This window comes from Solanum verrucosum, unplaced genomic scaffold (assembly GCF_900185275.1).
Source record: "Solanum verrucosum unplaced genomic scaffold, falcon-dt-bn FXZP01000215.1, whole genome shotgun sequence".
Lineage (NCBI taxonomy): Eukaryota > Viridiplantae > Streptophyta > Magnoliopsida > Solanales > Solanaceae > Solanum > Solanum verrucosum.
In genome coordinates this window covers 341,562-354,802 of record NW_026020023.1, presented here as the reverse complement: position 1 = coordinate 354,802, position 13,241 = coordinate 341,562, and the positions used below count along the sequence as shown (strand labels likewise).

Sequence of the window (13,241 nt, the reverse complement as noted above, 5' to 3'; positions counted from 1 at the left end):
TATTTTCTTCCTTACTTTAGAACTTGGAAGGCTACATAACACTTGAAGTAAAATTAATGAACTCTTTTGAAATCAGGTTTCCAGTAAACCTTATCACAGGGTTCTGTTAAGCCTTGAACACTTCTAGAGTCTTGAAAAATTTCACAACTTCTTCTTATTCACAGTCCTTCTATAAGTAATATTTCACCCTTTAGGATCCAAGATTATAGCTAATCTTGCTTCAGGTCAAGGATAACTTAGAATGAATAATCTCTATGAAACTTTAAGTTTTTTGGTGTGATCGACTATCTATTATAGGATCATTGTAATGTTTGCTTGAATGTTTAAACATGGTAGTAGATGTTTGATACTTCTCTGATTAGGTGTGCACAAGAATGAAATTTTAAAATTTTGGACATAGTTTTAAAAAGCTCAAAAAGATTTTCACACTATATTTAAAATGTGTGAACTTCTTTAAAATGTTGTTTACAACTTGAATCTGCTTCTCGATAGAATTTTCTAATCTTGATTAGTTCATTTAATTGTGTCTATCCTATTAATTTACTTTCTTTCTTAATTGTGTCTATCCTATTAATTTTACTTATTTTTCCTTAGAAGTATAATCAACATTCAGAAACATTTGTGGAGGATTCAAGGTTTGATTTAGCATAGCACAAGCACCATGACTAGGTAAGAAACTTTTATCATCTCATAACACCTGATTCTGATAACTTACTCATGACTTTTAAAAATTATTTGTGAAGTAGTTAATGATTTAATGATTGTTACTGTAAGATTAAATATTGATATCTTCTTCTAGGAATTCAAATATCCCATCCAAGGATTGGATGGATTTAGCAAGGTATAGCAAACCGTATATTGATGGTGTTGAATCATTCCTAGATTTTGCTTACTCTTATGGAGATCCTCAAGGAGAGGAAATTCAGTGTCCATGTGCAAAATATTGTAATGTTCGTTAGACTCGAAGGAATGTAGTGTATGATCATCTAATATGCTATGGATTTGTTAAAGGTTATACTAGATGGATCAATCACGGGGAATGGGATATCAAGTTGAATGTTGACGATGATATGGATTACTCGTGTGATGATATTGATGGGTTGTTGAATGATCAATTTAGAGATGTTGCACATGCCGAAGGAGTTTATGATGGTCCAAATTAAGATGCCAAGAAATACTATAACTTAGTTGAAGAGGCAAGCCAAGAATTATATCCTGGTTGTATAGGATTCTCTAAATTATCATTGACACTTCGTTTATATTTGTTGAAGTGTCTACATGGATGGAGCAATGAATCATTCACTTCTCTTTTAGAGATATTAAAAGAGGCAATGCCCGAGTTGAACATTCCTTCGTCTTACAATAAAACCAAGTCTATGGTTAAGAATCTCGGTCTTGATTATGAGAAAATCGATGCATGTCCAAATGATTGCATTTTGTTTAGGAATGATCATAAGGATAATGAATTTTGTCATACTTGCAGAGTTTCACGATATATTTAAAATCCTGAAGTTGATAGTGAGGTTGTGCCTTCTAAAAAATCACATCGAGCTTCAGCAAAGACTTTGAGACACTTTCCATTAATTCCTAGACTCAAAAGGTTATTTATGTGCTCAAAGACGGCAGATTCTTTGAGGTGGTATGACGAGGAACATTCTAAAGATGGAAAGTTAAGGCATCCTGCTGATGGTCAAGCATGGAAAGATTTTGATAGGTTGCATCCAGATTTCGCACTAGATTCTCGCAATGTGAGACTTGGATTAGCAAGTGATGGGTTCAATCCATTAGAAAGTGTAGCTGATAAAGCAACACTTTTAAGCGTAGCCTTTTTGTCTGTTAGGGATTCGAACCCTCAATAGTTCTTTGTTCAAAACTATACCGATTTTCAAGACCGAGCTGTTGGAATATTTTTGTTGACGACTTGGACAGGGCGGTTCTGTAATGACCCGAAAGGTCATTTTTGGAAATTTTAAACTATTTGTTTAACTTGAGTTAATTAATCGATAGTTAGTGGGGTAAAGTGATCATTTATTTAAGACCCTCTATTATTTGGCCCACAATTATTATAATAAGTTAGGGGTTTGTCACTTTTTAATAAATAACTAATTTAGAAAAGAAAGGGAGGCAGAAACTTACCTAGGCGGATGAACGAGATGAAAAAGAACGGCCAAACTTCAAGATTCAGGTAGGTACGCCTTTAAACAATGAATTGAGTGTATGCGTAAATGTGACATTTTGTTAATTTATTATTACTATATGTTAGAGGTAACAATTTAGTTTTCAAATTTGGTTAAGATCGTTATTCCTATTGGTGGGTGTGTCATGTTGGTGGGTTAATGTATGCAAGATTATTAATGGCTAAGGTGTTTGGTGGGTATAAAATGAGGAGGTTATAATTTTGTTTGCAGTTGGTGAATGGCGGCAGAATGTTGGTTAAAGGGAAGTGTGATTTGGTAGGATATAGTCATTCAGTAATTATTATCAAATTATAGTATAATAATTAGAAGGATAGGATGGAGAAAAGGATTTTGAGATTAACTTGTGTCAATTTGAGTTCTGGAAAGTTTTGGTTTTCCCCTAATCTAAAAAGCTATGTGCATAATTCGGGTTTTTAGTGTTTCTCCAATTCTTTCTTATAATTATCATATTATGATTCAAGTTTTGATATATTAAGGTAGATAATTGAATATAAGGAGTAATTTATAATATGAATACTATTATAATTATGATATTGGAGAAATTATGACTTAACCGTAGACTTGAAATTTGGAAATATAAGAGTTGACATGTTAATTGGCACCAAGATATAGGAACTTGATTTTAGGTTTGGGTGAGCTCTTGGGTCTAGTTGGACATAGAGTAATATGAATATTGTTAATTTCGAAATCTTATTGTGGTTATTTATTTGAATAGATTGTATTGATTTGGAAGCTCAACGAAAAGGGAAGGCTCAAGTCTCGGAGTGAATTGTGAATCCATTGAGGCAAGTGGATTTCTAAACCCTTGTTAAGCGTATGGAATTCGTGTATTTCCTTGTGGTATATGTTTGGGAGTAATGTGATCAATTGTTTGTGTAATGTGTTGAGAATTGTTTGAAAGACTTGTTGAATCATCGTTGAACTTGTGATTTGTGCAATGTTATGAAAATGGTCATCTCCTCATTATTTGTGTGAACATGTCATTTGCATTATTCTGAGACATGGTTGTGACAAGTGTTATGTGCATTGAGAAAGAATAAGAAATTAAGGAGGATGTACCATTTCGAGGGACGTATCGCGCGCCGCGATGGATACTATATTTCGAGGGACGTGTCGCGCGCCGCGACGGATATTATATTTCGAGGGACGTATCGCGCGCCGCGATGGATGCATGGACAGATATGTCCCCCATGGGTCCCGGACTGAGAGACAGCGGGTGTGTATCATTAGGTCAGACATGCATCACTATAATTGACATTGCATTTCATTGCATTGCACATTTTTATTATTAATGAACTTGATCTTGTGTGTTGTTGATCTTGTGAGTGCCTTTCTATGGAACTTGTGACTGACGAATATTGAGGTGTTATTGAGAATATATGACCTGTTAGAGTGCTATTGTTGAGTTGTATGCTTTGTAAATTGTAAATTGTTAGGTTGGGTTGGTTTTATGCAGGTTGTAGTTATGGAGGTTAGGATGGGGTGTAAGGAGTACCCGTATTCTGTACTCTTAGCTTGTGTTTAGAGGTTTGCTTGTTGAGTACCGTGTGGTTTGGTACTCACCCCTTGCTTCTACAATCTTTTGTAGGTTACGAGCCCGGATCTTCGTGATACCTTCAATTCTCTTCGTTTCCGAGGTTTTCTGTGGAGATCTGAGAGGTAGCTGTTTGTCATCTCAGCGAACCTTCTTACTCCTGTTTATGATTTTGTTTTTACTTGAAAGAGAACGTCATTTGAGACTTGCGTATTTTCTTTCAATTCTAGTATTTACATTAGAGGCTTGTGCACGTGACAACCAGGTTTTGGGGATTGAATTAAGTTGACCTGTTTTCGTAATAGTAATTGCTATTGAACTTTGCTTTATTTCCGCACTTTATCGAAATGATTGGGTTTTAGGCTGACTTGTCTTGGTGGGATACGACGAGTGCCATCACATCCATTTTTGGGTCGTGACAAAATGGTATCAGAGCCCCAGGTTCATAGGTCTCACGTGCATACAAGCCGAGTCTACGTAGAGTCTCAAGGATCGGTACAAAGACGTCTGTACTTATCTCTGAGAGGCTATAAAGACTATTAGGAAACTTCATTTTTGTTAATTCTGTCTCATCGTGCGTGGTTACCTTCTTTAGTACTGAGCTATTGTATACTCTTTTGACAGATGACGAGGACTAGAGCGACTGTTACTGGTGGTAGAGGGGAGGCACTTCCTGAGGCAGTTGTTGAGGCCCCAGCTAGGGGTAGGGGTAGAGCCCGAGCTAGAGGTCGTGCTCGTGGAACGACACTAGGCAGAGGTCGTGGCCGTGGAGCAGCACCAGTTAGAGGACATACTAGAGAGGCCTCTCCTGAGCCCCAGATTGATGACAGAGAGGACCAGGTTCCTCCAGAGCCTGCAGTCACACCTTTGCTTCAGGATACATTATTGAGGGTATTAAGTGTGCTTGAGAGCTTTACTCAGGGTGGTGGTGCGACCGCTACACCACAAGACTCTCAGACTAGAGAGGGGGCTCAGACCCAAGAGCAGCAGGAAGCTCCAGTTATGCATGATGCGGTGGGGCAGCCACCAAAGGATCCCATGGTTGAGAATGATCTTGCACCAGCAATTGGGGGTCAAGGTGAACCATTGGTTGTTCTGACAGAGGATGAGCAACGTAGGTATGAGAAATTTCGAAAGATGGACCCACCTCAGTTTCAGGGTGGGAAGAGTGAGGATGCTCATGAGTTTCTGACTACATGCCGAGAGTTACTAGAGGTTGTTGGATTAGCTGAGTCACATGGGGTTCGATATGCTACACTCCAGCTTCGTGGGCCAGCGAGAGAGTGGTGGAGAACTTATTCGGGGGCTTTGCCAGTTGGATCTCCTCCAGTGACTTGGGAGAGGTTTTCCAGTGCTTTCATGACCGTTTTATCCCTTGGAGCGTGAGAGAGGAGAGTCGTTTGAGGTTTGAGAATCTGAGACAGGACAGCTTATCAGTTACAGAGTATGAGGCCCGTTTTTGCCAGTTGTCTAGGCATGCTTTGGCCATTATTCCAGACGAGACAGAGAGGATCCGTAGATTCGTGAGGGGGTTGACTTTCTCTATCAGATCGGCTGTGTTTAGAGCATCTAGAGAGGGGGCTTCCTTCCAATCCATTGTGAGTGCCGCTAAAGAGGCGGAATTGATGGAGAGAGAAGAGTTTGGGGACCCTAAGAGAGTCCGTACAGCAGATCAGTTTCATGGTGCCTCATCTGGAGGCAGGGGATCACACAGAGGGAGTGGTTCCTTTCAGCAGCGAGGACCCGTTCATGCATCTATGCCGACATCCGAGGGTGGTCAGATACCTCGGGGTTCTTATAGCGTGGGTCACGGTTCACAGCAGCGACCTATGGGGCGAGGCAATTATAGTGGGTTTTCAGGGTCTGCACAACAGTTCCCGGGACAGAGATTTTGCTTTTCTTGTGGAGATCCCAATCACCTGATGCGACAGTGTACTTCCCAGAGGGGTCGTGGAGGGTCCCAACCTAATTCTTCATTTCAGGCTAGACCACCAGTACCACCGGGTAGAGGCCGAGGCAGAGTTCAGTCAGGTAGAGGCGGTAGAGCTTCTAGTAGTGGTTCTGCAGCTCAGCAGAGTGGGGGTAGAGTTACCACCCAGGCTGGAGGTGGCCGAGGGGGCCACTGTTATGCTTTTCCGGGGAGACCCGAAGCGGAGACTTCTGATGCTGTTATTACAGGTATCATTCTAGTATGCCATTGATCTGCGTCTGTATTGTTTGATCCAGGGTCTACATTCTCTTATGTGTCCACCTATTTTGCTGCTGAATTTGATATGATATGTGATAGCATGACTGTACCTATTCGTGTTTCTACACCCGTGGGTGAACCCTTAGTGGTGGATCGAGTGTATCGATCTTGTCTTGTTTCTCTAGCGGGGTATGACACTTGGGTAGATTTAATCATTCTGGGGATGGTAGACTTTGATGTTATCTTGGGTATGAATTGGCTTTCTCCTTATCATGCTGTCCTTGATTGTAATGCTAAGACTGTGACTTTAGCAATGCCTGGTGTTCCGAGGGTTGAGTGGAAGGGTGCTAATGGCTCTTATCCTAGCAAGGTCATTTCTTTTATTTGTGCTCAGAGATTGGTGGAGAGAGGGTGTTTGTCTTACTTAGCTTTTATTCGGGACACCAGTGTTGAACCACCTTCCATAGATTCTGTTCCCGTGGTTCAGGAGTTTCTCGATGTATTCCCTTCTGATCTTCCAGGTGTTCCTCCCGATAGGGATATTGATTTTGCTATTGATTTGGAGCCGGGCACTAAGCCTATTTCTATTCCTCCCTACCGTATGGCTCCAGCAGAGTTGAAAGAGTTGAAGGATCAGTTGCAGGATTTATTGAGTAAAGGGTTTATTCGCCCTAGTGTGTCACCTTGGGGTGCCCCTGTGCTGTTTGTGAAGAAGAAGGATGGGACTATGAGGATGTGTATTGATTACAGACAGCTAAACAAGGTAACAGTGAAAAATAAGTATCCTCTTCCGCGTATTGATGACTTATTTGATCAGCTACAGGGGGCATCGTTGTTCTCTAAGATTGATTTGAGGTCTGGGTATCATCAGTTGAAGATTAGGGCATCAGATATCCCTAAGACAGCTTTTCGGACTCGGTATGGGCATTATGAGTTCTTAGTGATGTCCTTTGGGTTAACTAATGCCCCTGCAGCTTTTATGGAGTTGATGAACGGGGTGTTTCGACCATACATTGATTCTTTTGTGATTGTTTTCATCGATGACATTTTGGTTTACTCCAAGACTGAGGATGACCATGTCCGACACTTGAGAATTGTACTTCAGAGATTGAGGGAAGAGAGGTTGTATGCCAAGTTCTCAAAGTGTGAGTTCTGGCTTAATTCTGTGGCATTCTTGGGACACGTGGTGTCCAAGGAGGGTATTAGAGTAGATCCAGCCAAGATTGAGGCAGTTAGAGGCTGGACGCGACCTACTTCTCCTACCGAGATTAGGAGTTTTGTGGGATTGGCAGGTTATTACCGACGATTTGTTCAGAGTTTCTCTACTATTGCAGCTCCATTGACTAGATTGACTCGACAGGGTGTGGGTTTTCAGTGGTCTGATGAGTGTGAGGAGAGTTTTCAAAAGCTCAAGACTTTGTTGACTTCGGCTCCTGTGTTGACTCTACCTGAGGAGGGTGTAGACTTTACTGTGTATTGTGATGCTTCAGGAGTCGGATTGGGTGGTGTATTGATGCAAAAGGGGAAAGTGATTGCTTATGCTTCTAGGCAATTGAAGTCCCATGAAAAGAACTACCCTACTCATGATTTGGAGTTGGCGGCTGTAGTATTTGTACTTAAGTTATGGCGTCATTATTTGTATGGGGTGCATTGTGAGATCTTCACTGATCATCGGAGTCTTCAGTATATCTTTAGTCAGAGGGATCTGAACTTGAGGCAGCGTAGGTGGCTTGAGTTGTTGAAGGACTATGATGTGACCATTTTATATCATCCGGGGAAGGCCAATGTTGTTGCCGATGCTCTGAGTAGGAAGACTCCTAGCATGGGAAGTCTTGCAGCACTTAGCATTGAGGAGAGACCATTGGCTAGAGATGTTCAGAGGTTAGCTAATAGTCTTGTCCGGTTGCAGATCTCAGAGGAGAGTGATGGGATAATTGCTTTTATTGAGGCTCAGTCTTCTTTAGTCGAGCAGATCCGTGCGCACCAGTTTGATGATGAGAAATTATGTCTCATTCGAGACAGAGTATTGAGAGGGGAAGCCAAGGAGGCTGTCCTTGATTCTGACGGTGTCTTGAGGATCGGAGGCAGGATTTGTGTGCCCAAGACAGGAGAGTTGACTAGACTGATTCTTGAAGAGGCCCATTGTTCCCGATATTCTATCCATCCGGGAGCAGCGAAGATGTATCATGATCTGAGTCAGCATTACTGGTGGTGTGGGATGAAGAGAGATATTTCAGACTTTGTTTCTAGGTGTTTGACTTGCCAACAGGTCAAGTGTGAGCACCAGCGTCCTGGGGGTGTATCTCAGAGGATGCCTATTCCTACTTGGAAGTGGGAGCGGATCACTATGGACTTTGTTGTGGGTTTGCCTACCACAGTGGGTGGTTATGACTCCATTTGGGTTGTTGTTGACAGGCTGACCAAGTCTGCCCACTTCATTCCGGTTCGGGTGAAATATACGGCAGAGAAGTTAGCCGAGCTATATATCAGTCAGATTGTGCGACTACATGGGGTTCCTGTTTCTATTATATCAGATCGAGGTTCACTATTTACTTCTCACTTCTGGAAGGCATTACAACATGGTTTGGGTACTCAGCTAGATATGAGTACAGCCTTTCACCCTCAGACAGATGGTCAGTCCGAGCGGACGATTCAGGTGTTGGAGGACATGCTCCGAGCATGTGTGATCGATTTTGGTGCTAGATGGGATCGACATTTACCCTTAGCAGAGTTTGCCTACAATAACAGTTATCACTCTAGTATTCAGATGGCCCCATTTGAGGCGTTGTATGGCAGACGATGTAGGTCTCCGATCGGTTGGTTTGATTCGGCAGAGATGGACTCTTTGGATACTGACTTGCTTAGAGATGCTATGGAGCAAGTCCGTAGGATTCAGTATAGACTGTTGACAGCCCAGAGTCGACAGAAGAGTTATGCAGACCGGAGAGTTAGAGCCTTAGTGTTTATGGAGGGCGATCATGTTTGGCTTAGAGTGTCACCTATGAAGGGTGTGATGCGGTTCGGCAAGAAGGGCAAGCTTAGCCCTAGATTCATTGGACCTTTTGAGATTTTGGGTCGAGTGGGAGAGGTGGCCTATAAGTTGGCCTTGCCACCTAGTTTGTCGGCAGTTCATCCTGTCTTCCATGTCTCTATGCTTCGGAAGTATATTCCGGATGAGTCACATGTGCTTTCACTCGATTCAGTGGAGTTGGGTCCAGACTTGACATTTGAGGAGGAACCTATAGCTATATTGGACAGGCAGGTTCGAAAGCTTAGGACCAAGGAGATTGCTTTAGTGAAGGTGCAATGGAAGCACCGATCAGTGGGAGAGGCAACTTGGGAGACAGAGTCTGACATGCGTGCCAGATATCCTCATCTTTTTGAAGCTTTAGGTACTTTCTTTCACCTTAAGTTCGAGGACGAACATGATTTTTAGTGGTGGATAATGTAATGACCCGAAAGGTCATTTTTGGAAATTTTAAACTATTTGTTTAACTTGAGTTAATTAATCGATAGTTAGTGGGCTAAAGTGATCATTTATTTAAGACCCTCTATTATTTGGCCCACAATTATTATAATAAGTTAGGGGTTTGTCACTTTTTAATAAATAACTAATTTAGAAAAGAAAGGGAGGCAGAAACTTACCTAGGCGGATGAACGAGATGAAAAAGAACGGCCAAACTTCAAGATTCAGGTAGGTACGCCTTTAAACAATGAATTGAGTGTATGCGTAAATGTGACATTTTGTTAATTTATTATTACTATATGTTAGAGGTAACAATTTAGTTTTCAAATTTGGTTAAGATCGTTATTCCTATTGGTGGGTGTGTCATGTTGGTGGGTTAATGTATGCAAGATTATTAATGGCTAAGGTGTTTGGTGGGTATAAAATGAGGAGGTTATAATTTTGTTTGCAGTTGGTGAATGGCGGCAGAATGTTGGTTAAAGGGAAGTGTGATTTGGTAGGATATAGTCATTCAGTAATTATTATCAAATTATAGTATAATAATTAGAAGGATAGGATGGAGAAAAGGATTTTGAGATTAACTTGTGTCAATTTGAGTTCTGGAAAGTTTTGGTTTTCCCCTAATCTAAAAAGCTATGTGCATAATTCGGGTTTTTAGTGTTTCTCCAATTCTTTCTTATAATTATCATATTATGATTCAAGTTTTGATATATTAAGGTAGATAATTGAATATAAGGAGTAATTTATAATATGAATACTATTATAATTATGATATTGGAGAAATTATGACTTAACCGTAGACTTGAAATTTGGAAATATAAGAGTTGACATGTTAATTGGCACCAAGATATAGGAACTTGATTTTAGGTTTGGGTGAGCTCTTGGGTCTAGTTGGACATAGAGTAATATGAATATTGTTAATTTCGAAATCTTATTGTGGTTATTTATTTGAATAGATTGTATTGATTTGGAAGCTCAACGAAAAGGGAAGGCTCAAGTCTCGGAGTGAATTGTGAATCCATTGAGGCAAGTGGATTTCTAAACCCTTGTTAAGCGTATGGAATTCGTGTATTTCCTTGTGGTATATGTTTGGGAGTAATGTGATCAATTGTTTGTGTAATGTGTTGAGAATTGTTTGAAAGACTTGTTGAATCATCGTTGAACTTGTGATTTGTGCAATGTTATGAAAATGGTCATCTCCTCATTATTTGTGTGAACATGTCATTTGCATTATTCTGAGACATGGTTGTGACAAGTGTTATGTGCATTGAGAAAGAATAAGAAATTAAGGAGGATGTACCATTTCGAGGGACGTATCGCGCGCCGCGATGGATACTATATTTCGAGGGACGTGTCGCGCGCCGCGACGGATATTATATTTCGAGGGACGTATCGCGCGCCGCGATGGATGCATGGACAGATATGTCCCCCATGGGTCCCGGACTGAGAGACAGCGGGTGTGTATCATTAGGTCAGACATGCATCACTATAATTGACATTGCATTTCATTGCATTGCACATTTTTATTATTAATGAACTTGATCTTGTGTGTTGTTGATCTTGTGAGTGCCTTTCTATGGAACTTGTGACTGACGAATATTGAGGTGTTATTGAGAATATATGACCTGTTAGAGTGCTATTGTTGAGTTGTATGCTTTGTAAATTGTAAATTGTTAGGTTGGGTTGGTTTTATGCAGGTTGTAGTTATGGAGGTTAGGATGGGGTGTAAGGAGTACCCGTATTCTGTACTCTTAGCTTGTGTTTAGAGGTTTGCTTGTTGAGTACCGTGTGGTTTGGTACTCACCCCTTGCTTCTACAATCTTTTGTAGGTTACGAGCCCGGATCTTCGTGATACCTTCAATTCTCTTCGTTTCCGAGGTTTTCTGTGGAGATCTGAGAGGTAGTTGTTTGTCATCTCAGCGAACCTTCTTACTCCTGTTTATGATTTTGTTTTTACTTGAAAGACAACATCATTTGAGACTTGCGTATTTTCTTTCAATTCTAGTATTTACATTAGAGGCTTGTGCACGTGACAACCAGGTTTTGGGGATTGAATTAAGTTGACCTGTTTTCGTAATAGTAATTGCTATTGAACTTTGCTTTATTTCCGCACTTTATCGAAATGATTGGGTTTTAGGCTGACTTGTCTTGGTGGGATACGACGAGTGCCATCACATCCATTTTTGGGTCGTGACAGGTTCACAATTTCTTTGCTGAAGGCGCTGTTAAGCCCTAAGTTTGAATTCCAATTTCATTGCCCTTATTCCGAAAGTATAAAGTCCTTCTTTCACCAATGTAGCTTGAAAGTGTAGCTGATAAGACAACACTTTTAAGTGTAGCTGGAAAGCGTGGCCTTTTTTCCTTTTAGGCTACGCTTGAAAGTGTAGCTGATAAGGCAACACTTTTAAGTGTAGCTGCAAAGCTTTGCCTTTTTGCCTTTAGGCTACGCTTTAAGTGTAGCAGATAAGGCAACACTTGAAAAATGTCGCCTAAACTCTAAGGTTACGCTTCATTAGGCCACCCCTGGAAAAGCGTGGCTTAAAGACAAAAAGTGTGGATTTTTATCAAAGGCCACAATTTTTCATAGTTTAGGCCACACTTTTCTAGGGTGGTTGTAGACATAAAATGTTGTAGTGATATGTTTATATACAATCTGCCCATATCTAACCAACTTGCTTCAATTGTCTATTCCATCATATATGTCATTTGTCACATGTTCATATGCTCCCTTTATTGGTCATTAATCCCATTGTGTTAGACTATAATGTTACCTCACAAGATCCCTACTTGCTCTATTATACATTTTATATGTACTTACTTGGGATATGTATCCGTCCTTAAGTTGAATCTGCCCACGTTCTCCCTTTTTTCCATGTTCATTATACCTTATAATTGATATTAGTTAGTGAGTATTTGTCTATCATATAGAGTTCAAATCTCTTGGTTGAATGTTAAATGTCTTCACTTGATATGTGCTTCAATTTAAGATGTCAAAATGCTTACTGAGTCATATAAGCTCCTAAGTATTACATTCGTGTCACATTTGCTTCCCATGTCATTGTTATTATCGTAAGTCCATATTCATATGTCTTCTACTACTGGTCTATAGTTCCAAATCTCAGCAGTGATTATGACCACCACAACAACAATCTCAAAAGAGTTATGATCACCAAAAGAACAATCTTAAAAGAGTTATGAGCATTAAAACAACAAACTCAAAGATTAAAGAATCTAAGTGAAGCAATTTATAATTATGGGTGGCAGCCAAGGGGCGAATGCCTAGCATGGGTAGATCCCAATTGGTATAGAAGGGTGGCAGCTTAGGCTAAAAAGCCTAGTATGGGCCAATCCCAATCGGTATAAAAGGGTGGCAGCTCAGGGGCGAAAGCCTAGCATGGGCCGATCCCAATTTGTTGAATTATGAGGACAACATCCCAGGGGTTAAAATTCCTAGCATGGGTCATCCTCTTCTACCACTGATCAACTGGTCATTTGTATCATATGTCTTATACAGATTATAATGCACAGAGAAGTAAAGAAAAGAATGTAACATACACGATTCCATAAGTATAAGCAAAGGTGGTCTCTAATCCTTGTTTATTGGTATTTGGTTTCACTTGAACTCTCATTTTACATATGGCTGTATTATGCCTTACATATTGAGTACATTCTTTCTTACTAACGTTCGTTATTGGGGACGCTGCATTTCATGCTACTCGTACAGGTCAACTAGTAGATCTCCCCAATAGAAGCACATGATACTCAACGGTTGTTGGTGAGCTCCAGGTTGATTCGGGGCTTTGCCGAGTCTTTACTATGCACATTTTCATAGTGGTACAGTCATGGATTCCAGTA

The 13,241-nt window shown here is 40.6% G+C and overlaps 1 protein-coding gene across 1 annotated transcript; it reads left to right on the top strand.

Annotated features, from left to right (window-relative positions):
• The first annotated feature begins 1,607 nt into the window (after window positions 1-1,607).
• LOC125821096 (uncharacterized) lies at window positions 1,608-9,356 on the top strand. The gene is made up of 6 exons (XM_049500508.1): window positions 1,608-1,835; window positions 4,357-5,075; window positions 5,120-5,910; window positions 5,959-7,854; window positions 8,089-8,576; window positions 8,688-9,356. The coding sequence occupies exons 1-6, from the start codon at window positions 1,608-1,610 to the stop codon at window positions 9,354-9,356; spliced, it is 4,791 nt and encodes a 1,596-aa protein (XP_049356465.1).
• Window positions 9,357-13,241: the final 3,885 nt, after the last annotated feature.

Coding starts and splice junctions, on each gene's coding strand:
- LOC125821096 (XM_049500508.1), top strand. CDS start 1,608: ATGTGCTCAAAGACGGCAGATTCTTTGAGGTGGTATGACGAGGAACAT. Junction 1,836..4,356: donor TAAGCGTAGCCTTTTTGTCT/GTTAGGGATTCG, acceptor CTCTTTTGACAG/ATGACGAGGACTAGAGCGAC. Junction 7,855..8,088: donor AGAGGAGAGTGATGGGATAA/TTGCTTTTATTG, acceptor CTATCCATCCGG/GAGCAGCGAAGATGTATCAT.